At 37.2% G+C, this 25,649-nt stretch overlaps 3 protein-coding genes across 14 annotated transcripts in view; 2 read left to right on the plus strand and 1 right to left on the minus strand.

Annotated features, from left to right (window-relative positions):
• Positions 1-12,462, plus strand: part of BTBD8 (BTB domain containing 8) — a 40,030-nt gene extending 27,568 nt beyond the window's left edge. For both annotated transcript variants that reach the window (XM_032696932.1, XM_032696934.1), the window contains 2 exons: positions 879-3,200; positions 4,553-12,462. In XM_032696932.1, the coding sequence (XP_032552823.1) occupies positions 879-3,200; positions 4,553-5,022 (2,792 nt within the window). In that variant the 3' untranslated portion in view covers positions 5,023-12,462. The remainder of the gene's footprint in view (positions 1-878; positions 3,201-4,552) is intronic.
• Positions 7,409-25,649, minus strand: part of GLMN (glomulin, FKBP associated protein) — a 36,565-nt gene continuing 18,324 nt past the window's right edge. For 4 of the 8 annotated variants that reach the window (XM_032696935.1, XM_032696939.1, XM_032696936.1 and 1 more), the window contains 2 exons: positions 25,241-25,323; positions 24,605-25,106 (listed from right to left, as the gene is read on the minus strand). In XM_032696935.1, coding sequence (XP_032552826.1) covers positions 24,999-25,106; positions 25,241-25,323 — 191 coding nt within the window. In that variant the 3' untranslated portion in view covers positions 24,605-24,998. Of the gene's footprint in view, positions 7,592-12,302; positions 12,424-13,339; positions 13,736-14,427; positions 14,535-20,114; positions 20,941-24,604; positions 25,107-25,240; positions 25,324-25,649 lie in introns of those variants that run through there. The other 4 variants (XR_004358629.1, XR_004358631.1, XR_004358630.1 and 1 more) reach the window with 4 other exon arrangements.
• C9H1orf146 (chromosome 9 C1orf146 homolog) lies at positions 14,984-24,615 on the plus strand. Of its 4 annotated transcripts, none has more exons than XM_032696948.1 (6): positions 14,984-15,102; positions 15,724-15,849; positions 17,719-17,812; positions 18,932-19,100; positions 22,519-22,597; positions 23,484-23,868. In XM_032696948.1, exons 2-6 carry the CDS (start codon positions 15,781-15,783, stop codon positions 23,553-23,555), a joined length of 483 nt encoding a protein of 160 aa, XP_032552839.1. In that variant the 5' UTR covers positions 14,984-15,102; positions 15,724-15,780; the 3' UTR covers positions 23,556-23,868. The 4 variants fall into 4 exon arrangements, with proteins under 4 accessions (XP_032552839.1, XP_032552838.1, XP_032552840.1 ...); XM_032696947.1 differs by lacking the exon at positions 23,484-23,868 and adding an exon at positions 23,876-24,615 and having other exon boundaries at positions 14,990-15,102; XM_032696949.1 differs by lacking the exons at positions 14,984-15,102; positions 23,484-23,868 and adding exons at positions 15,187-15,370; positions 23,876-24,615.

Raw genomic sequence — 25,649 nt, forward strand, 5'->3', positions numbered from 1 at the left:
TTAGAAGACAGTCTTCACTGCCAATTGGTGTTTTCTCTTGCTTGTTTAATCTGCATTGCAGAGTCTTCTGTTTGCTGATCCCCTGCACTTCTGCATTTGGAACCATGACTGAGTTCAACAGAAATGCTGTAGGTTGAGCGTTTATAATAAGCATCAGAGATATGCACTGCAGACTCTTTTCTGGCTCCCTATTTTGATGTTCCCCCACAGCAGTAGCACTACTGACACTGCCCCACAAACGCTCGGTGTCAACAGCTCCTGGTAGCAAGAGTAGGAAATGACATCATAGACCATAGAGAGGGAACACTGCTTTATAAAGAAACAAAGTGTTAAGGATGGAGCTCCAGTATTCAAGTTATATTATCTTTAATGCATTATGATACAGAAAACACAGGTTCTGTCAATTTGTGGTCATTAAAGATCTTTCAGTGTTTTCTGACTGAGCAGGGACATTAATTCTGGTATTCTAATCACATTATGACTAATGTAATTATTTTCTGCCTCCTTTCATTTCCTCTACAATATAAATTGAATACAGTGCTCATCACTTCCTGTGCTAAACTGCTGTGCAGTGTTTCTATGCATTATTAGAGAGCAGCTGCTTTCTACTCCAGTGATGACTACCTCAGTTACAGGCTGAAGTAATTCCTGTATGTATATTCTATGAATTGCTTTAAAGACAGCATGTAAATGCAAGATGGTATTTTTGTCTACTGTTTGTTTAAGATCTCAATTCTTCATTCTTTAATAAGCCCTAAATCCCTTAGTTACATGAAAAGTTGAGTAACTTGTTTCTCAACATAAACACTAACATAAAATTGGTCAATATACTGTGACTGGCATGTACAATCTTTATAGTCTTTTTTACTGTTTGTTAGGACCTCAGGGGGAATCAACAAATTCACTGAAATCAGGAATGTCTCCAAAACATAATGAAGAAAAAAATGTGTTACAACATCTGGTTCAGACAACACTACCAGAAAAACATCCTTCAGCCAAGAAGAAGAGTGTTAAGCAGTCACAAACACCTGTAACAAAAGCCACTGCAAAAATAACACCTAAAACCCTGGCTCCATCAAAACATGCTGAGATTACAAATAGTAAAGACTCGAAACAGAAATCAGCTGTATTAAAATCTCAGTCCTCTGCCCAAAAACATTCAAGGAGTGAATCTCCTGTTGTCCAGAAGAATGTGCACATCTCTGAGCACAGAGATTCAGGACAGAAACTTGAGAAAAACACAGCTGATGCTGTGGCAGGTCAGCTTCATGACAATAATGAATCTTTTAAACCTATGGTGCAAAGCAGCAGTGATGATAAACTGCTGGAGTCCTGTCAACCCAATAAACAAAAATTATCAGATTCTACTGAAAATGTGCAATACAAAATACAATCTGAGTCTTCTCTTCTGATTACAGAAGAAACTATTTCTAAACTTCATGTTTCAGTGCAAAATGACAGGGAAACAAGACAAATCTGTGAAGATCAGTCTGGAATTAAAAAGACTGAAGATACAAAAATTGATAATACAGCTGAATTTCACTGTCATGCACAATCTGCCAGTGATGGATATTCAGACTTTTCCAAGGAAACCAATCAAAAGGCTAGTGTTCCAGGAGAACTGGTGAAAGATTCAAAAACAACAAAAGTCTGTAGTGAGCAAAGTGATAAATTAAACTCTGAAACAGGTCTTAACTATGATGAAAATGCTTTGTCAAGCTTTTCCAGAATAAGCAATAAAGAAGACGAGACATCATCTCCTCAGATGGGAGATGGAGGGATGGAGGGATTTCTTACAGCTGATGAACTGTGTGATACATCAGCCTTGACTGAATATAAATCAGTTACAGCAGATTTAGATGATGTTTCAGAATGTTCCACAGAACAAATAACAGAAAAATATTCACCTAGTTACACAGAGCTTATAGACCCTACAGAAATGCCAGAAAACCAGGAAAATGCAGAAACTCCCTTTGTTGACCACTGGAATACTGGTGCTGTAGATCCAAAAGAGAGCCCGGAATCAGATACTGGCAGTGCAACCACATCCTCTGATGATATAAAACCAAGATCAGAAGATTATGATGCTGGAGGCTCTCAGGATGATGAGGGATCCAATGAAAGAGGGATTTCTAAATGTAGCACTATGTTATGTCATGATTTTCTTGGAAGAAGCAGCAGCGACACAAGTACACCTGAGGAATTAAAAATTTATGATAGCAGCCTGAGAATAGAAGTGAAAATGAAAAAAGAGGGTTCTGATCTCTTCCGTGTTAATTCAACAAGTGATGATGAAATACCAAGAAAAAGACCTGAAATTTGGTCCCATCAGGAGAGTTCACGGACCAATACTCGAGAAAGCAAAAGTTCTACTTTTGGTAATGCACAGTTTACTCAGGAAGCAGACCAAGTTTCTTCTTCTGCCGATGAAACAGAAGATGACAGATCTGAAGCAGAGAATGTTGCACAAAACTTCCCTCCATCAAATGTGCCCACTCAACAGTTCCAAGGAATTGATAATTTAGCTTTTGAAGATGCAACAGAAAATGATACTGTAAGTCAGGAGTTTTCTAAAACTAAAAATTTCAAACGATCTGTTTTACTTTCAGTAGATGAATGTGAAGAATTGGGATCTGATGATAAAGTGGAAACTCATACTACACGTCAGCACTCAATAGATTCTCTTACTCCAGAAGTATTTGACAGTGTTTCTCAAGAGCAGCACGGAAAGACCTTTTATTCAAGATACTCAGTGGAAACTGAAGAAGGATTCCTGGATGGCAAACAGCGTAAGGATAGAGACAATAAGTCAGATAAAAGTGGAAGTTCTCTCTTACATCTTCACGGTACTGAAATCCCAGGGAAGGAGGATGAGGGTGCTTCAATGACTGAACAAAATTGCCCAGAAAAGATCTATTCAGCAGCTAGTCCATGTCCAGGAGAAAAACAGGAAGTAAATATGAAGAATGAGGTTGCTGTTGAATTTCAGCAGTGCAATAAGTACTTAGACAATGATGCAAAATCTCAAGAAAGACCATGTCATCTGGATCTTCAGCAGAGAGAAACTAATTCTGATGCGCAAAAGAACAGCTCTGCAAAACCTGTAGAAGCCAGTAAGAATCAGATACTGACTCAGGAAGGTCAAGTGAGAGACAGTCAACCAGCAACTACTGAATGCGCTAATACTGATTTACTTCCAGGTAATGTACAGAAATAGAAACATTCAGTCATTCAAAAACAAATTAATAGGCAAAGCTTTGGCAATTTGTCTGGGATTGAATCCTGAACTGAAGTAATTTTGGCTGAAACTATATTAAATTTAAACATTTTTAAGTATTTCACTTGGGTTAGAGAATGCTTGTCTGTTTGAAATATCCGTCAATACCCTGCTGTTCAATGAGAAACTTGACTACAAGAAAAGAGATTTTATGTAATGCTAAAAGAAAGATTGGATGCAGTTGTCTGTACTTCAGTTATTTTTGATCCAATCTAACATTGACAGCATCAGCTTTTGATGGAATTTTAGTATTTGTTTTGTCTGCTTGACAACATATAGTATGTCTGAATGGGATGTGCAATAACTAAAGTAATAACCTTAACTAAAGCGCACTGAACTGTTTACCTGAACAGCTATATGCATTATTGTTGTAATTTATTTATTTATATATTATATACCAATTTGGATCCTTCTCCCACTGAATATAACTGAATATTTGCCATATACACCAGTGGGAGCAGGTTTGAACTCTGCTTTAGAGCTTGTGAGATGTCTAAAATTCTAAATTTTACCAATAAAAGCTTATTTCCTAAAAGAGAGATTATACTTAGAACTGATGCTTATATACAGAAAAGTTCTAACTTGTTTCATGTAGCTAGATGAATACTTGTCTAGTTTTGTGTTTTGTCTTCTTTATATCAATAATTCAGTCTGTTTATCCCATCAAAAATATACAATAGTGTTGATTACAGCTATTGTATATTCAAGAGCAATGAAACACTGATGATGATCTGTGTTCAGCCAGACCACAGAACAAGAAGACATTACAAGTTGTACTATTTTTTTTTAAGTTTGCTTGCCCTTGCCTGCAGCTGCCCTTGCATGTGCAGTGTAGAAATAAGCCTGTGGATAAACAATTTTGGTTTTAATTCTCTCCTAAGCTGACATAGCTTAAGTCACCATTCAGTAATCATTCTCTATTAATTCCCTCTATGCACCTCCTGGTCTAAATTTAATTTATGTAGTAAATGAGAAATTTCATGTGCATTAAGTGTATATTTACATTGTCATTTTCTGTATCAGAAACTTAATTATGGAGGTTATTGTTAATTACCAGTGGTGATTGCTACTTTAACTTAATTTATAAATCATACTTTGTTTTTTATATAGGAAATAAATGCCTCAAATTTTGTCAATTTTGTATAACCCTCCATCCCCCCTTTTTTTAACCTGATTGGATTGTCCTTCCTGAATGAATTAAATTTTGCTCTACACAGCCCTGAGGGGAGGATCATCTACAATTTTTACATTGTACAGTATTGTGAATTATTTCAGGAGACATAGATGATTATGACACAATGGCACAAACCTGCATGTATGAACATCGGCCTCCAAAAACCCTTTCTCCAATATATGAGATGGATGTTGGAGAAGCAATTGAGCAGAGGATGGATTCAGAAACAGCAGTTCTAGATGTGGATTTTGAAGATCAGCAGTTTGCAGAACAGGACTGGACTCTTCTCAGGCAATTGTTATCTGAGCAGGACTCAAATATAGATTTCAAAAACTCTGTTCCTGAAGACCTTAACTTAGCACAATGTCTTATCAATCAGACACTGTTTCTGGCACGAGATGGTTCAAATCCTCAGGGTACATCACAAGTTGACACATTCAGTAGGTGGACTGAGCTCATGTCTCCACTGGACGATTCTTCAGCAAGCATTACAGTGGCAAGTTTTTCATCTGAAGACTGTTCATCCCCTCAAGGGGAATGGACAATTCTTGAACTGGAAACCCATCATTAAGGTGACCAACTGTTTGCAACTGAACTCCAACCCATTCCCCAAATCTATTTTTGATGCGTTGTTTCCATACAATAATGATTCTGCATCAGTCAAGAACAAGCAATTCTTGATACTGAGGCAATCTTTCTTATATAATGAGGTAAATACGTTAATTTATAATCTAGATTTAATCACAGGTACGGTAATTTTTCAAGACTTAAATGTATGTCTTTTCTAAAAATGAACTTTGAGCATGTATTTTCTAGAATTGTTAGAAAAATTAGATGACAGGAAAGAAAAATCTTGGTTTCCACCTTCCCTTTTATCTTCTTATTTGACATTTAATGTTCTCATTCAGCAAAAATTTAAAGATGAATGCACAATTAGTAAAGCTATTCCCCTCCTTTTTTCCCCCCCTCTCTCTATGGTCACTTCATTTTACAACAATAAAGATTCAGAATGGTTGTGTCAAAAGGTGATGTGTGCCAACACTACTTTAAATGATGGAAACACAGTCTTATGTTCAAAGAAAATGTTTCAATCTGAATCTGCCTTGGGCCTTATTAATATGAGCAGCTTGTTTCATCTATTTCTTCCATATTAAATGTTTGTATTTTGGTTTGTTTTGTTTAGAAGTTTGCAATAAATTTTTTAAATTGTGTTTCCTTTAAATATAAGACTTCAGAGGGTCTGTGCTATAGGAAGAGCACTGTTCCTTTCTTGGAAATGCATGTTTAAGTAAATATTTTAAATGGCATAGTGCATGAATTCAAAGGAGTTGGTAGAATGCTGCTCCTGTTCTAAGAAACAGCATGTCTGATGTTTCCACGAATATATCTGATGCTGAAGTCGTGGTCAATGTTACATCAGAAGTCTGACTGACTAGAATTACCTTCTGGCTTCAATTCATAACACTTGCACCCTTCTGATGCTAGGGCATAGCAAGATTCTCAGGAATTCGGTTTTGTTTGTTTTTACAGATGCTACATTTTTTGAGCTGTAATAGGATTCTTGCATCTTCATTAATATCTCTAGTGTAGCTTTTATGTATTGAGACTAAATGTCAACATAACCTTTCTTCTGACTCAGAGTGAAATAGGATACATAGCTCATTCTGCTGCTTTTGGCTATTTGAGTGTGGATAGGACTAATTATTATCTTTTGTGATTTGACAAGGAGGAAGGAGTGAGAAACTCTTTGTAATTGTTACCACCTCAGAACTCCTGAAACATACAAGTTTTTCTCCCTGCAAAGGCTGGGCTCTCCAAAATACCTGCATTATGGAAACAGTAGGGCTTGTCTTACACACAGCCTGAAGTCTAAACAGGAAATACTCTACCTCCTCTCAGTCATTAACAGAAGTGCCTTCTGAAATAGGTGCCATATGGCAGTAAATGGCTACTAACATTCTTCTTTTGTGGAAACTATTTAAGATAAGTACACAACTTAAGCTGGTTGTAACCACTGGTAACATGGTCAGTTTTGCAAGCTTTTGCACAATTCCAACAGTGCACCTTAATTTTTTTGACAAACTTTGTTCATAGTCAAACTCTCAGTTCTGTGGAAATATGAAGTTGCCCTGGCGTATGAATGAAGTTATGACCTGTCTGACCTTTGGATTTGACATAATAAAGAGCTTTGGGGCAAAATAGTTTATCTAGAAAGCCACTTTGTTGAACTTCTGGTACAAAAGTAAAAGTAATGTTTTATTCTCCTCAGAACAGAGGAAGAATTTTATCTCATTCCTTAATGTCAAGGTAGGGGGAAAAAAAGGAAAGCCTTCCTTTCTCTGTGTCAGTGGAGGACTCTAACTCAGGGAAGGAAGATGTTCAGTCTCATAATAAAAATCTTTCTAACCAACTCTTTTAGCAGCAGTATCAGTAGTTTGAAATATTATAATTCAAAATATTATAAATGTAGTAGACTGTATTTAACCCAGTTTTCATATTGAGGAATTTAGGAGAACCTTTAGAAGTGCAAATCATCAAGAAAACCTGTTTTTCACCTTCGAAGTTTACAAGGTTTATCAGTAGGGGATAGTCTTTTGAATAAAAGAAAGAACTGTAGTATTAGCCAAAGTAAAAGATGAAACTTGAGAGAAGCTCTTACAGCAGGCTGAAGAATAGTGTTTGCAATCTCTCTGTAAAACACTAAAGTAAAACTTGTTTACCAAAAAGCTTGATCAACTTTCAAATCCTGATGATATTCTGGTAGTGGGCATTCACACGTTAAACAAGATGAAGTGATGGAAAGGAGAAGTGACAGAAAGTGAAAGAAGGGTTCCTTTGGTCTATTTTTTTGCTTTGCCCATATTTTTAACTCTTACTGAATTGATAGAGCAGCACTGAAGCGACACACAAAGTTTCATGTTTGTTTTATGAATTACAACACATACAGAGGTTTCTTAATTTTTTCTTTGCATTTACTTTTCCAATTGTATCAAAATGAAATTAGCTTCTGTCTTCAAGTCCACAATGATGTTGCTGCAATTCCTTTAATAGTTTTGCAGCAGAGCGCTGATTAGGATATGGTATTGTTCAGTTGTTACATATGCAGCCGTAGAATTCAGCTTCCCACAGCCAAAGAGTGTCTGTAGAAGTAGCAGGAATAGAAAGTGGTATTGTTTTTAATTTGCGTTACCAGAGTGCCTGTGAAGTTTAATCAGACCAACGTCCCACTGGCTAGACATTGTACAAACCCAGAACGGAAACAAAGACTTCCCACAGAGTGCTTATAATCCAAGTTAAGACAAAAGACCAAAAAAAATGCACATGGATGGAAAAGTAAAATGAGCGTGTCAGTATTTATCTAGCTGATTAGCAATGGTCTCAGCACATCATCAGTTTAAACAGTCATTTTTTTCTCCTGTATGCATTATGAGAAGGGGAAGTTGGAGGGTGAGATTTGGAGGCTGGATAATGAGGGAGCTGGAAGAACCTATATTCCTGACCAGCCTTGTGTGCTAGCTAAACTCTCTTCCTGCTTGACCCTGACCTCATTCAGGGTCAAGCTTTAGGCCAGGTGGAAGTGGCTCTGTATTTAATAGTATCAACCTGAGTTCTTCAGAGTCCTGCTCGTGCCTCCTGACAGTGATTTTGTGACTGTATTGGCCTCGTTTCCAAAGCATCAGAGAATGGATAAAGGTTTGTTTGAAAACTTCATAGAGAAACAACCAAAGCTAGTGTCATAGGCTTCAAATGAAGTGATTAAGAGGTCCTGGAGGACCTCTAAAGTAGAGACAAGGTAGTTACATCTGATGAAACAGTGAAAGGGTGTCAGTGAAGAAACTAAGGAGATGGCATAGTGAAAATATTGTTTAAGGATTTAGCTTTGCAGTAGTATTTTGGATAAGAGCAATAAAATTGCTTTGTCAAAGCCTGAGCAGACAATGTTGCAGTTAACAGGTGATACTGACAGCTTACCTGAGATTGTTATGTGAATGGGAAGGGTGTCTGTATCCTGCAGGTGGTAACACCAAATTCAGTAAACTCAGTGAAATTTAGAGGAGAGAACTCAGAAATCAGAGTTTAAGATAATGACCCTGATTTTGCTTATCTTGAATGATGTTGTGAAAGTGAAAAATAAGAAAGGATGTTTTACGTATGTGAAGAAGGTATTAAGTTTAAAAAAGACTATACCTCCAAAAAGTGGTCCTGTAGTCATAATAACTTTTTTTTTTACTTGGAAAATTAGAGTCTAGTCTGGACTGGGGAAGCAGCTCTGCAGGGTTTTTACATACAGATACTAGCTAAAATTGTATTTGTGGAATAAATCACCAAAAGAAGTATTGCAGAGGGAAAATGGAAGCAAATGGAGGCCCAAACAGTTGGAAACCTACAAGAAACTAAGGAAAGTGGCGGTTCTTCCAAATAATCTGCTCAAAAAAAAAGAACCATTAGGTAAGCAAAGGAAATAAAGATGAAAACAGGAGTCAAATGAGGATGACAGGATTTAAGGAAAACTGCACCAGTGGCTTCACTGGACAAAGCCCACAAGGCAGATGTATAAAATACCAGTTTTGAGGTCGATTAAGAAAGTGTTCTTAAGGATTGTGGTCAAAATGAGATATTGGCTCGCAGAGTAAAAGGCAAGCAGATACCAGTTGGTAGAGCATGACAGAATTGCAGGAAGGAAACTGAGCCTAACTATTAAGAGAGAGACAACAGTTAGAAAAGCAGATCAGTTAATAATATATTCTAGGTTGCTTTTTCAGTGCATGAGATTATGCCATGTTTATACAGCGCTGCAAAAGAAATGTGGAGACAGACATACAGTGAAGATCAGGAGAGATAAGTAAGCATGAAATGAGATCAGCAGGCAGTCTGGGCTGCTACAAGTGATCAGATCAGTGCATAAAACCCAGACACTGGCTTTTGTGGTGTACGGGCAGTGAAAAGGACACTCCATATATTCATCATTTTTTCCCTTAGAAAAACTTCTAGAATCATAGAATTACAGAAAAGTATAGAACTATGGGAAAATGCAGGCTTGAACAGACCTCCAAAGGTCTCTAGTCTGACCCGCTGCTAAAAGCAGGGGTAGCTTCAAAGTTAGATCAGGTTGCCATGGCCTCATCAAGGTTCATAGCATATAAAACCATAATAAAGTCAGCAGGGACAAACACAATGCTCATGTGAACCAGTTATTTGAGATTAAAATATTCCAATAATATTGAAACTACTTCAACTATTGTTGAAAAATATTAGTAATTAAGTACAAGAAATATGGCTTGCTTGCAATATTCTTAAATTCTGGATGATATATGACTGAACTGTACATGTTTAATAATCTTACCTCACACTTTTTAAGGTTTTAAATTATTTCAAAATTATACTGAATTTTTGAGTTTGCAAATTTTATTATTATTTTGGAAGAATTGGGGCAAGAGAACTTCGCACGTTTCTCTCAAAAACTGTCCACAGGATGTGTTCCCTAGCATTGTCTTATCAGTTTCTTTCAGGGAATATGTAAAAACAAACAAAAAACCCCACATAGCTGTTCTAAGTACAGATTATAGGAGACTGTTTCAAAACTTTCAGTATATATTATTGCCATCTGGAAAATAATTAGTAGCATGTTCATTCTAGTTTGCTCCAGAAAATCTAAACCTTTGCATGAAGGAATTAAGAACTGCTCTTATGTTGTACATCGGTTGCTCAGAACCAAGACATTTAAGAATTCATTATTTTCCTTTCACCAATGTCAAAGAAAAGACTGTTGACCTCAGCTGAAGCAGGTTCAAGCCTTGCCTATATTAATGCATGTACTAGAAATGCTATTTTTCCAGTATATCTATTTCATAGTTTTCTAGTTTTACTCTACTAATAACATTGTACAGTTGTAGGTGTGACAAATTACAGCTAGAAAGACTTCAATTTATTAGTCATAACTGTGTGCATTCTGTTAATATTTCATGACTGAAGTGATTTAACATTTGTACATTGATAGATGACTTTCATGCCAGGACTACACAGGAACTGAGGACAAAAGACAGGATGAGAATTATTGCAGCTTTGTTACAACAGATGATTCCCTGGAAATGAGCTTTTAGATATGAAATCCAGTATAATTAGAAACTTTCATCTCTTGCAGAAAATCCATACTGATTTTCATATCTCTCTCTTGAACACAAGCTATATGTAATATTTTTTGAAAAACAAGCTTTAATGTGTTCAATTTTGGAAAAATTACAGCTCAGATCTCTTCTTTAGCTAATTTAAAACCAAGCATCTTCCTATTGACAGCTACTGTCTGTGTTTAAGGAAACTAAACTTGTAACAGGATATCAACTGGCGAAAAATACCGAGTTTGATTTCTTTGATTTTTTTACATTTGGTGACTAATATAATAACTGAAGAAGCTATACAATGCATGCATGCACACCTGTTTATTTATTGCATTTGATCTTCCTTTCATACTTAGTGGTCTGTACCGTACAGTCCATTAGGCCACAGTTCTGCAAACACAGGAGCGAATCCACATGCACATTTGCAGATTGGCTTTCCATTTAACACTGGCTTTTCAGAAAGGGTAATGGAGCTGGCACTGGGGGCAGGCACCGGGCATGCTTGGGCTTTTATACAGTACTCAGCTTAATGAGCTTCTAATCCTGATGAGCCATCTGGATGCAGTTAAAGTATGAAATAATTAATAACGGAATTCCATTAAGTTGCTTCCCTGTTCTCCTTGATTTATTGCTGAAGTTGCCAGTTCAGAAGACTATTCAATTAGAGAAATCAAAGTCCTAAGAAATCATAACTTTTCACGTTACATACAACAAAATTTCTTTTGCTATTGCACATTAAAATATGAATACTGATCATGTCTTCAGTAACTCAAACCTCGGTATTTGGAGGGGCTGCCTATAACTCAATAAATAGATGTATTTAACAAGGACATTGATGGTCAGAATAGGATGATGACTGTTAACTGCATTAGAGTGCATATTCTGGTGAACCTGAACAGAGGCTCACATGCACAAATTTGGGACTCAGCCCAGTGACCCAGGTAGTCCATCAGATTTTATACTTTTGCACACCAGTGAAAGTGGCTACTTGTTCTAAGCTCCCACTGCAGTCAGTGTGAGAGATCCACATCTCTAAAAATCAGTGTATTTATGTGTCTGAACAGAAAGACTGCTTACCTGAGTAAAAACTTTGGCTCATGTAACTTAGCTCTATAACCCACTTTTGAGATTGATCTCACCAACTTAAACCTACAGCATCCTCATTTATGCAGTCCTTATTTAGGAATTTTTGTGGCTTTCTTACACTTGTTTTTAATGAAATGATTTTAGTTCTTCACTTTTTTTTTAAAATAACACTCTTTTGAGTGTGGAATGGCATCCTGCCTCTCAATAGAGTTACATCAGTGTGCTTAAGATCAGTATAAATAGGACAAACCATAGGTACATGCCAGATCTAGTGTAAGTAGTATAAAAACTTTTTGTGACCTTCATAGACTGAGGTAATTGTAATGTCCACAAACATGAGACCCACCTTTAAATCAAACTTCCTACTTGTAACAAAATGTCCTCCCGTATCTGTAAAGAAGAAAACTTTAATCTCTATTTTCTGGATTATCATGTTTTAGTAATCAAGATTAATCCAATATATGTATAACGGGATGCATCTGGAGGAAAGTTTGAGTCACTAGCTATAGTCCATGACTTTATGGTCCAAGAATATTTTGACCACTCAGTCTTGTGGAAGGAGGGGGAGGGTTTTAAGCTCTCAAACTGAATGCTTGCATGTTTTCCAACTGCTTGCTTTTCAGATTTAGATAATTAGCTGGGGCCTAAGTAATCGTATTTCCAAATGACTCCTTGTCAACACGGTCTTCTGTTTCCAGAATATCTGTACGGTTGCATAGTCCCAAAACCTTTCTTCCCCATGCTACATACTGAAGGTTCTTAGTTGATTTCTGTATGACAGAAAATAATAAACCTATGTGTAAGTTAAATGCTGAGTCATTGTACTTCATTCAACTTGTGGACTGCTGACATCAATTTTTATTTGTGCTCTGTCAGTTGCAAAAAAAAAAAAAAGCATTACTTTTCTATGTGTTTAGTGAACCTTCACTCTTCCTCTTTCTCCTCAAAAAGAAAAAAATTAATTTTTCTTCAATTGTGTAATCAGAGAACAGGATGGGTGATGTGTGTGAAGATCAGCAATCAATTCTCATATAAAATGCATAGAGAGGAAGAGACCTATGTAACTGCCCTACAAAAATCAAAAAATGGTGCTGATGTAGAACACACAGGATATGGCTCTGGACAGTGCAGAGAAACACTAATTAGATGATAGATTTTATCTTGTCATAAATTAGTTATTCATCCAAATGCTTACACCATTATATTCATCATAGGGGAGTTGTAATCCCAAGATCTTTCTATTACTGCCTAAATGGGGTTCTCTGCTCTGCTTCCAGGAATTATTTGATGTGCTGCCAGACTCAGCCCTATTCTTTCTCTCTCCTTCACCATCACCCGTATGTGAAATGCACCATGTAGGTATGTGGGAAAGGAATTCTTCTGAGGTTTAAAGCTAAGAGTACCAAAATGTCAGAAACTGTCACAGCAGAGATAACCATAAGTATTAAAATAAATTTAGCTCATCAGATAGCACAGGATCCCTCAGAAGTCACTTTTGGGAAGGAAAACTTCTGTGGAGAATGCTCTGAAGAATACACAATCCAGAAAAAATTATTTTCTTTGAGTCCAAGCTCTCTTTTTTTAGCCTTCTGACATTAGGCTCAAAAAAAGAGAAAGGCAGTTCATGTAGTGAGATTCAGACTCAAATGGTATTGCAGAACAAACCTCTACTAGAATTGTCCCTTGAGTAGTTCCTAGTCCAGGGGTTCAGCATGCCCCATTGCATAAGACTTAAACCAGACAAGCCTTAGGCCAGGGTGGCTCTTACACAGGACACCATGGGAGTTCATTGTGCTCAGAATTTTCTGTCTCAGAGTCTTATTTTTATTTCAAATGTGAACTATTGTCAAATGTGACAAGGAGAAAGATAAGTTTCTGGTATAAATTTTTGCCAACTGTAATTAAGATACACAATTTACACAAGTAGATATGTAACAACTGGAATCAAAGTATTGACAGGAAGCATTTTGTTTTAAGGTTGGGGTTTTCCTCATTGTCCCACACTTATCCATCATTGTACTTTGATGCCTCTCAAGTGGAATTTTGAGGTTGAGGGCATCTAGCTCCATGCACAATAAGTGGCTATAGGGGAAAAAGGCATTTGCAGGTATCCCAGGAGCCTAAATCCAGTGTTTATATTTCTTTATAATTGCAATTTTTTTAATGTAATAATGTACCCTTGTATGTACTGTACATTTCTAACAGCATTACACTGAGGAAACAGAAGTCTACTCACCTGTTAAAGATATTTACACTGGAAATCATTTTTCATTCCATTCTGTTCCCTGCTGTTTTTTTCTCCATTTGAATTGTTGTTATTCAATTAATGCATGTACATATTAGACATAATCTAAAACATGAATTCAAATATACTATAGTGTCATAAATCAAGTATAACCACTACAACAAAAGTTACTACTCTTTATCCATGGGATTTTTCTAGTACTGAAACACAAGTTCATTCATAATATGCATGAATTCAAAATTCACATTGACAGATGTCAGCAGGATCATCAACCCTCATCATAAAACTGCCTTATAATTGTACTTTAAAATAATTCCTGATGTTCTTAACTCTGATTTTGGTGCAGTCAGAGCACATGGTTCCACTGTGTTACAGGACACAGTTTCACAGTTGGTTGGTCCTGTCACAGCTCTCCAGAACACAGCAGTTGGGATACCAAATACATCTGTTGTTTTCCTTTAATTTGCTGACTGTCACATTTATGCTCCACAGAAATTTTAAAATTCAGTATTAGAAATATTTGACTTACTCGGAAAAGTAGCATGACATTCCCATACCCTTCCAGAGCAGGGTAACCATAACTTCGATGCATTGCACCAACAGGAGAGGGAAGTCAGATGTGAATCCACTTCTTGTCTAGAACAAAAAGGAGAAGAGTGATTTTTAAATCACTAAGATGTCTAATTATTTTTATGCAAGGCAGACAATTTGCTATTTCAATGTATAATTTTTAATATATGAGGTCACTTCTATTTTAAAACACTCTAAAGTGGTTTAAAAGGAAAAGCTTTTACTAAAATGTCAGATTTTCAGTAAAATGCTAGTTTCAGTATAGTATTTGAAGCTAGACTCATGCCTGGGTGAAGAGCAGAGCTGGAAATCAATGCTTTTTCGGTGCTTTTTATGGCTGAACTCCGGCTCTTCTTTACTACGTGAAGTATTGTTCTCTCTCACATGATGAAAAAAGAACCTCCAACACCCTCGGTATTTCTTTTTCACTGAAAGTGGTGCTGAAAATGTCACACAACCTATCCTCGGCAGGATAGGCGCTCAGGCCAACACCAAGTTTCTGGACGTCTTTATGGGGGCACTTCCAGGATGGTCCTTAGGAGCCAGTCCCGATACACCGCCATGGAGCAGCACCGGAGGAAAGGCAGCTGCGGCGTCTCCTCACCTCACCCCCGGCACGGTTCCGTGCCCCTGTGTAATTTACCCTCCCCGCCGCGGTGGCCGGAGCCGTGCCCGCCATCCCGGGCGCGGGAGGCAGCGCTGGCTCCGGGACCGCGCGGGCCCCGAGGAGCGGCCGCGGCTCCTCCTGAGGGCTGAGGCGGGAGAGCGGGACACCGGCCCATTCCCGCCACCGGGCTCTCCCTGTCCCGCCCTCCCGGCCGCGCCACCGCCGGCTCCAGTTCAGCGCCGAACCAGGGGTTTAGATCGGTTGAAGCTTACATTGGGAACCAGCTGGCACAAAGGTACCCCGGGAACCGGCCAGGCCCAGCGCCCGGGCTGCTTCCCGCTCCTGCCGGGAGCTCCCGCGTCCCCGACTGCTCCACATGAGCCTTGCGGAGACAGAAACTCCTGCCAAGCTGCATAGACAGGAATATTTTCAGAACAGCCTTATAGAGGAAGCCTGCTCATATGCAGATTCTTTAAAGTCATTTAGGTATTTAATTACCATCTTAAATTAGTTCACTGGCAGTAGGCACCTGTTAAGTTCTGGGGAATTGAGTAGTGCCCTGGTTTTTAATCAGCTCTTTAATGTGTACATGTGCTTTAAACACCTCGTTAATTGGCAGGAAATAGTTGTCGTCTCTCTTTTCCCAAGCTTTTCAGAAGGTGTCACCTGGGATCTCACTGCAGAGCCAGTGGACCATTGAAAAAAATGACAGAAAGTTGTGGGCAGGAGCAGACGCGATGGATAACAACAGTCATTATGAGCACAGCTCTGCAGGTACCGTACCACTTGTCAAGACCAGCGTCTGACTCACTACGAAATGATGAAAAAATCATGTCCTATATTCTATACGTGGAAATATTTTATTCAATGTCAACGAATACAGATTTTTTAGGATAAAACAGGGATATTATTAGTCTGAAGCTGCTTCTAATAGAGTTCTGGTTCTTTTTGTGTGTGTCTATATTTTCTCCTAGCTACTTCCGTATCTATTTAGTATTCTTGCCACCTGCTATTCTGAGTTACACTGCTTTAGGACTGTTCTCCTGGCTCATCATTTTTGCACTGCTCTGATGCCGCTTTCAGTTAGCACTGTAAATAATTTCATCAGAAATGTTTTCAATTTTCTGAATTTCTCCCTAAACACTTTATTTTCTACTACACAGTATCAACACTGGGGAGACAATTGCTCAGTAAGTGCGTAATTCAGTTTAAAATAGTGAGTCCTACAGATATTGATATATATTTATATCCGTTAACATCAGAAGCCTTGACTGTGTTCCCAAGTGAAAGGGTATGTCAATGAGCTGGTAATTAGTTTCTGCAGCTGAGGCCAATTTCATGCCAGCTGATGAGAATTTAGAGGCAAGAGGGCTTTGATTCACAGGCAAGAATATCTCATGCTAGCTTGGCTGACAAGGTTATCACCCCATCTCTGCTGGGTAAATGGGTGAACCATGTTGAAATAATTCCTGAATCACCTCAGTTTAAAGCCTATTCTTATTTGCCCGTGTGTCTTGGAATTTAGAGCCTGTAAACTGTGACTGTTTGGGAACTGCTTCAAGAGCAACTTAATCCATAATATGGTAAGAGGTACTGGGTGGCAGTGATTTCATCAGCTATACCAGCATAACCCATTGCTATTAATAAGACCTTCAGCTCTATTCAAAACTACTGCTGTTAATAAGGGCTTTTCCTACACAAAGCTGAACACAAATCTAAGATGGCTTTTCTGTATCAGTTTTGGTTATAAGCTTTTTCTTTTTCTGGGACAGCTATCATTTTCTTAAAGCTGTTATTTACATTTGTGCATTTTTTCTAAAATTGTGGTTATAAGCAGTTGCCACTGAGTGTTCCCTTTCCAGACCAGTTGAAAGCATGACATTTCTGGTTACTGTCTCCTTCAGGGTTCACTTGCTGTACAGATTTTATTTTGTACTCTTCCACTAAATCATGACACTTTCCTATATAGGCAGGTTGGCTATATTTTAAATGGGCAGGTTAAAGAACATGTTATTAGCTAAAAAGGATTCAGTGATTTAACCTTTAAAATATGTGTTTGAGCAGCTTTTGTAGAACATGTTGCAGAAATGCTTTTTGCAAGCTGAAAAATACATCCAAACCCTTTCCATTCTGTAGATGATTATGATTATTAGTTTTCCTGAGTGGATTGCATTCTGTCAAAAAGCTATAAAGAAAATCACGTCCCATACAGAATTTCTGAACTTTTTTCCAATTGAGATGGTGACATCTGTGAAAACAATGCAGTCTAATTAACTGGAGTCATAGAAACACACTACTGTGTGTTCCTCATTTCTGCAAATCCTCCTTTAGCATTTCTTACAAAAACAGACTGTAAAATGTTTGAGTTTCTTTATGCATTATGCAGGAGTTTTCCTGAGACAAACAATGTGCACATACAGAGGTACCACTCGGTGTTCATAACTTCTAATCAAATATTTCAAAGATTCATTAATTGAAAATGTTCAACATTTTAGTACTTAGTTTTTATTCCATTCACCATAAAATTTATTTTTAAACAACAATGCTAAAGGTTTATCTATAATGGATCAGACAATGCTTTAAGGATATTTTTAACTTGTGGGCTGAAAACATTTTTAAAGTAAGCTTTTAAAATTTATTTAGGATCATGAAATTTCTACAATTCTACAGAGACAACAACACCGAGTTCGATATTCAGAAGCAGTGGAAACTGGATCTGTGATTTTTCCTCTTTCTGGTACAGTGCTTTAAAGTTTATGCTTTTAAATCATAAACTCCAATGAGGTACAAGATCAGGCGCTGTTGTGGGCTGTGCTAAACTGAATAAAATCTGCCTTCTTGGAATGTTGTGCAGTAGTGAAAGGAGCTGGGCTATGATTGAATGTAAATCAGATGAAACAGAGAACTTTGGGAACAAAACATTTTCATGTTTTTTACTTTTTTTGGATGTCTTGTAGAACAGCTACATGAGATTTGGTGAACTGAACTGTTCAGTAAATTCTTGTTATAACTGAGCAAACATGCTGAATGCCACTAATGTGTGTAAGCTGCCATCAAGATCTTGAGTATGCACGGCTATAAACGTAAGAGTGAACCAAGACTTTTGGCTGTCAACTTCCAAGTTGAATTTGCAGACCTGGTGGTAGCAGAGGAGGTGGGGAAAGGCTTGTTTGAGTGGCTTTGATTAGGAAATCACTGCAAATGTAAACATGAAATATCTATTTTCCTTTTTAGAGCAGAAGATGGTTTAGATATGTAGACGAGATCCTTTATCTGAAGTTTTTCTGAACTATAAGGACTAGCATGCATTGGCCTAGTCTTTTATATGCTCAGTTGTTAAGCCTCCTAGACTTCAGTCTTCTTAACTTTCCCTTTCAGAATAACTTAGTTGAAAGGGCTATAATTTCATTTTTCATGGCAGACAGTTTAGCTAACTTTTAAGATTTTAAAACTGTTTCTTTAATTTAAAAACAGGACTTGCTGAGCTCTTCAGTCAGCCTCTGCATTTGCCCTAAATTAATTCCTTTTTAGCAGTTGCTTGTTCCTGAAGCATGTGCTTTCAAAGGCATTCAGATGTGTCTACTTTGAGTGGATTGAATAATTGGGGGTTTTTTAAATGTTATGGTAGAAAAATAACCTCTGAGTTATTTGTAGTTTTATCTTAAAATTACTAGTCATCAGTGGCCAAATCTCATGACTGCATTTCACTGTCAAAGATGTGTAAATTCATTCATGTGTTTTGTTCCATTGCCTTTTAAACTAATGGTTAAATTAAGAATTCTGTTTCCTGGTTTGTGGTAAGAACTTAATCCCATTATTGCCATGACAGGTACATTTACATGATTTTCCTCAATAGGTGTTGCATTTATACTGTCAGACACTCAAGATTTGCTTAGGACAGGGGAAGAACAGTTTTCTGAAAGAATTCAGAAGTTCATAGGCATTCATCGGAACAGTTTTCTGGTTTTGTCAGCTGCTCTTCATGGACCAGAAGAATGGAGTGTCATGTTCAGGATTCAGAAAAGGTAAGATTTCAACATCAAACCAAACTTTTTATTGCTAGGAAGAAATGAAGCAGCACTCTTAGATTTGGGAATATTATTTTAGGAATTAATAGGACAAGAGGCAATTGGCAAAATTAGAAAGCATCCAAAGGAGGGCAACAAAAATGGTGAAGGGCTTGAGGGGAAGCTGTATGAGGAGCAGCTGAGGGCACTTGGTGTGTTCGGCCTGGAGGAGACTGAGGGTAGACCTTATCACAGTCTATAACTGCCTCGTGAGGGGAAGAGGAGGGACAGGCATTGATCTCTTCTCTGTTGTGATCAGTGACAGGACCTAAGGGAATGGCTTGAAGCTGTGCAAGGGGAGGTTTAGGTTGGAAATTAGAAAAAGGTTCTTCACCCAGAGGGTGGTTGGGCACTGGAACAGGCTCCCCAGGGAAGTGGTCACGGCACCAAGCCTGACAGTTCAAGAAGCTCTCAGGCACATGGTGTGACTCTTGGGGATGGTCCTGTGCAGGGTTTAAGAGTTGGACTCAATGGTCCCTGTGGGTCCCTTCCAAGTCAGCATATCCTGTGATTCTTTACTGCACAAGTGACCGTGCACTGGACCAGATTGCCCAGAGAGGTGGTGGAGTTTCTCTCACTGGAGATATTCCAGAACCATCTGGACAAAATCCTGTGCAATGTGTTCTACGACGACCCTGCTTAAGCAGGAAGGATGGACCAGATGAACCATTGTGATCTCTTTCAACCTTACCTATTCTGTGAATTATTTCCAGGAATACGTATTTTATTTTGCTAATACACTGGAAAATTATTTGAGGCATTAATAAAGAGAATATAAAGTGAGACAATCTGACATATTATAGGTAACAAAAGAGGATGTACCTCAAAACATAACAAGTAATATTCCCTTCAATCACTTCAGGGCTATGTAATATAATAAAAGTTTTCCCTTGAACTGAAAAATGAAACAATTTTCCTAGCTCTGTCACCATCTTTTCATGGTCATTTTCAAAACAGAACAGGCAAGTTTACTTAATTAGAAAAGGCTTTATTGGCAAGTGCAGATTATTTACCAGCTTTTAAAATCTGCTTACTTGGAACAGTGTCTATTATACAGAGCTAGAACAATTGAAATAGTGTTATTTTATACCAAAAGTATAAACTGGACATTAAAACTGGTTTGTTTAAAACTTCTGTGATTTCTAATGAAGCCTGAAAACTTGCATATTTCTGTACACACCTGCTGACAACAGTGATCAGACTGTGCTCCATGCTTGTAGTCAGGACTATTTTCTGGTAGGTACAGTAGCCCTAACTGCAGCTGACTGGCACTCAAGAAGTGACTTTTGTAATGAAGTCTTTGATCTTTACCTCCTTGAAACGAACACCAGTTTCATTAAATCCCAGGCATACTGCCAAATGTTGATGAATAGCAGAGTGTATGGGATGAAATGTAAGAAATCTATTACCTGTTTGTGAAAATGCCATAAATTTTCATGAGAGGTCTTAAAAGTGCCACCATTCAGCAAGAACCTGTTATTCAGCTGATGGCAAGGCTAATTTCTCAATCTAGATTTTGGTTACGTACAACAGAATTTGTGCATCTGTTGATCACTAAAATGCAATGTTTTGGAACTGTATTCCATTTGGCAAGTCAGTAATCTTATTAAAATAAAAATAGTTTTATCATTGTAAGCAATATCAAATTCATGTTGACAAGGCACAATTATATTTGAAATGCATTTGCTTTTTTACTACCTGGTATCTTGGAATTCTTCTGTTGTATGTAAAGCACTGACTGAGCTTCTGCATTGGTGGGGTTGAAACTTGTGCCACGTTCTTTCAAACTACAAGTCACCTGTTGGATTTGTTAGAAAACAGAACACCTTAGTACTCAGGTTGTCTTCTATTACTGTTTCTTTCTGCTTATCTATGGTTTTGCTGCAACTGGGAAAGGATTGTTTTTTATTATTAACAAGAAAATTATAGGATTCTTCTTCAACAACACAAACACCTTCTGTAAGGTTGTGTATAGCGTGGGGGAAGCGGAAGAAAAGCAGTAGCTTAAATGAGCATTCCACTAATAACCTCAGTAGGTGTGTATGTTAGGTTTTTAACACCTTGGAGGAAAGACCAGAGGTGTTCAAATGGCCAGTATTCTGTCTCTTAATCAATTAATAAAACTAAATTCAGACCTGCTGTAATTGGGAGCAGAACTGTTTATAAAAACAGATTTTCATGGATCTAGGTAAATACATGTAACTGTTTCTTTGTTGCACTTTGTTCATTCATGCTTTGTTTAGCCCATTCTAGTATTAATAAAATTGCATCAATTTATTTCTCTAATCCCTGAACGTAAATCAAGTCTCAGTTCCTGCATCAGACTTTAGCAAAACTCAACTGGGACCTGGGTGCCTACTCTTAGGGAAGGACAGTGTCTGTAACAGTTTTGCTAATTAGAAGGGCAGACAAGTTCAGAGGAGATACCTAACCAGCATGAGGTCTTAACGTGAGTGAGTCCAAGTCATCAGACAGATTGCAGGGAAGAGCAGGTGGTAGGCACAAGGGGAGGTCACAGGGGAGTATGCAACTGAGCAGCTGGGCACTTCATTTGGATTACATTTTTGCTTATTTAAAATTCCTCATTCTTTGTTGTTAAGTCCCTCTCCCATTTTAGCTCTACAACAGAAAACAGCAGCAACGCTGATGTTTTGTCACTGTTACAATACACTGCAGGTACCAGCCTGAAGAAGAGGCTCTGTGCTTGCCTAAGCTTTGATCTCTCCATGACTGCACTGAATGACAACGGATGCTACTATTTAAAATCTTCAGATTCCATTCTCAAGAACTAATGCATATGAATAACACTATTTATAGAAAGAGAATGAATTTTAGGTCAAAGTATTTGAGTGAAAAAGCCTTTGCATGAAAGTAAATTATCCCATTATCTTAACCACGTCTGGAATACAGGTTGTTTTATTTATAGTACACTACTACAAAGATTTAGCTCAAATCCTGAACTATTTTTAGCACAGTGTTTTAGATACTTTCCTGTGTTTTTCCAAAGCCATAAAAATAACCCACGTATTTTTTACAGCCACTGAGAACAGTCTTCAGCAATACCACAGAAGAGGGTTTAGTTCTCTCTGAGTGTAAACACGCTTAAAAAGTGCTGACTGATTGTCCAAGAGTCCTAGATAAAGAAATGAGCCTTTCCAAATCCCACCTAAATAAGTGGTACAGAAATGAGACAGATGGCTATACAAACAGCATGAATTCTCCACTTGCTTTTAAGAATAAAAACAGTTTCTATGTGTAAAATTGCACAGTAAAAAGTTGTTTACAACATGTGGGAATGTACTTTGAGTTTTATAGCATAACTAATTAAATACACATTCTAAAAGTAATCTTAACTTTAATTTATTTTGATGTGCAGATTCCTGGGCAGTAATTTACGTGTAATACCAGTTCATAATCCTGCTGAAACCGTTAAATTAATGCTAACTATGGCTAAGGTAAGTCCCATTGCATATACTTAAAAATATTAGTATATTAATCAGGAAAAGCCAAGAACTATAAAACATTTGGTTTTCCTTAATGGAACTTTGGGTTATACTGACCACAATCCATTAATACACTGAGGTAGAATTGAATGTTTAGGATCTTATGTTTTAGCTGAGTCTTTAAACTATTGTTAAAGGTAACTTAAAAGCTCTTAATAGCATCTGCAAAGACACATTAGATATTTAAGACCTCATTTGGCTCTTACTTACCACTGTTAAGTTAGAATGTCTTCATTTACCAGTGCAGAACCAGCATAAGATTTAAATATGTAATGACTTCAACTTAAAGTAAAAATGCTACCTTAAAAATTAGTTACAAGTAGTTACTTGTGAATTTTTAGTGATGCACACACTAGTATATTACTGCTACAGTTTACTGTCATGTATCTCTGGATCTGCAACATATCCAGTATCAGCAACATATTATTAATTAAAAGACCATTTTTCCATGAAAACTCTTAACTTTAGATATGAACTGTGTCAGTATTAGCAGTATCCCATGTACCAAAACTAGAAAGAGCAGGTTGAATGACTTGTTAGGAAGGAATCAAAAACTAATTTACCTTCTATGCTTTCCTGAAATGGGCATCTCAAAATAATAAGCATTAACCTATTCAGAGTATGCATCATTTTAAAAGTGTGTAAGCTTCATCTCACTTAATGTATGGCAAAAGTTAAATACATACTACAATGTTGAACACTGTAGTTTTTATGGAATGTAGTGATGCCCAGTCTCTTAATACAGCATTTACCTAAAAGCTTTTAAGATTACTGCTGAACCTATAAACTTGAATTTGCTTTTCTGCTTGTTTGGAACATTTGCACCAAACTTCAACAGGAGAGCCCTGCAAGAAGCAGTGACAGCACCTATCACCAGTGTGCTGGTTGCCATTACATTCTTTCTTACTGATGCAAAGCCAGTTTAATGAGCTCATAATTTGCCAGAGAATCCCTAACTGGTACAGGACCTAAAAATCAACTTCTTTTTGCCCCACGTTAACAGATATGGCCAAGGGAGCAATACCATCCAACTAATCCCAAGCCATTCCCACCTCCTGTTGAAATACTGTCACCTCTGTGTACATCATTCCTGAATACCTACTTCAGAACATGATTCAAATTTCACTGCTGAATAACTTTGCATTTGCACTGTTGGAAATATAAGATGTTGAATATTCTATTACCTAGGAGTTACTGTGTCCTACTCATAATACTTTTCTTTTCCCTAAGATGACTTCCAAGCCACAAGCAGATGATACTCGTTACAAACTGGAAATGACAAAAGCCCAAATAATAGAAAAAAGTCCAGTTTGGAAGATGCTCCAGGAATACCAACTGCACTGTAATTAATTTAGTGTTTGGGGTTTTTATTCATAAATAGAGTGGCTACATTTTAAACAAAATACAGGATGTTCTTAAAAATATAGTTACATTTCAAAAGACTATATACAATATATGCATTTGGAATGAAAATTCATATTAAATAACTATACAGTGAAAAATAGCATACTTGATACCAAATGTGCATTCCAAGCATGGGGAAAAGTGATTTAGATGCACTATAGAAAAGTCATCTTTATTTAACTTGATTCTGAACTTACAGACTCATCTGTTTATAAATAATTTCCCAAAATATTTACTATGTCTTAAGGAAAACTTTATCATTAAAGATAAGTATGATCAGAACAATTCCAAAATACAGGTTTTCCCAGCATACACGGTATATGTATGAAATCTTACACTGTTTTTTAACACAAGCATTATCTGTTATGTTACTAAGTTTTAACATCTTACTTGGCTCAAAGTTGATGTGTTTTCCTTTAAACCTGGTTTCCTTTGCCAGAGTGTTTTACTATCTATAGACTGTATTTTCTATACTGTTACTTAGCAATACCTTACAGTCTGTTTGCAAATATAGAAGTTAGTTTGTCAACATAAAAACATGCTAATAAAAATACCTTATGCTTTAACAGTGCTTTTTAATTAATGGTTCTTCAGTCACTTTATAAAAATGTTTGTAATTCACAATACCAGTCAGTAACTCTAGCTAACAAATTCTGAAAATTTAAAGAAAAATAAATGCCCAACCATACCTCCTCACCACAACAGAGGAGCACACCCCCACCTTGTTTAGTTTCTAAACTTAAGAGAAAGCATCAAGTTCTGAAGAGGAGTAAACAGACCATATTTGTGAATCACATGCAACAAGACTTATGAAGAACTGCATTTGCAATTCTTCTGGAGGCCACTCTAAATTGCTCCTCTTTAAAGGCTGGTAGCCTCCTTTGCAACTAAAGTCTCCCAGTCTAAATGAACTTGTAAGGAGTACGTTCATTCAAATACTTTAGCTGACCTAACTATTTTCATCCATTACAGCTTTTATTTTCACTTCAATGAGTTCTTCTACTCGAGCTAGAACACTTTCTATCAAATCAAATGTGAAGAGCGCCGAGTGTAAAACCTGAAATGACAAAAAAGATCAGTGTTACTTTTATTAGATTTTTTTTTTTAACTCGCTGTACATCTACTTTTGTCTTCACATTGAAAAGAAGATGGCAATACTTCTGAACAGCTCTGAAGGAAACGCAGACTAACCTGAAGCTGCATTCCAGTAGTCATGGCAGGCATCTTTTCCCCACTAACAGTTACAGAACAAACTGTGTTAGAACTGTGGGCCTCTGTAGAAGAAAATAACCAACATGACTCTTAGAATGAAAAGAATATTCAATATATTAGAATTTTGAGACAGTAATTGTTAAGAAGGCAAACCTAGGGATTGACCAAACAGAATGGAAGGTGCTGAACCTTCAGAGGAAGGCAGTTTGAGCTGGATGCTCTCTCTACACTTTCTATAACACGAACACCTACATTACTAAACAGGCAAGATCTGCAACTCAAAACAATTTATACAGCTCAAATTCTCTTGGAAAGGAAAAATAAATTTTATATGGTCAGTTTTTGATATATTTTTAAAATTTCCACATCCAGGGAGGCAGTAGGAGGT

Source organism: Chiroxiphia lanceolata, chromosome 9 (genome assembly GCF_009829145.1).
Source record: "Chiroxiphia lanceolata isolate bChiLan1 chromosome 9, bChiLan1.pri, whole genome shotgun sequence".
In the NCBI taxonomy this organism is placed as follows: Eukaryota; Metazoa; Chordata; class Aves; order Passeriformes; family Pipridae; genus Chiroxiphia; species Chiroxiphia lanceolata.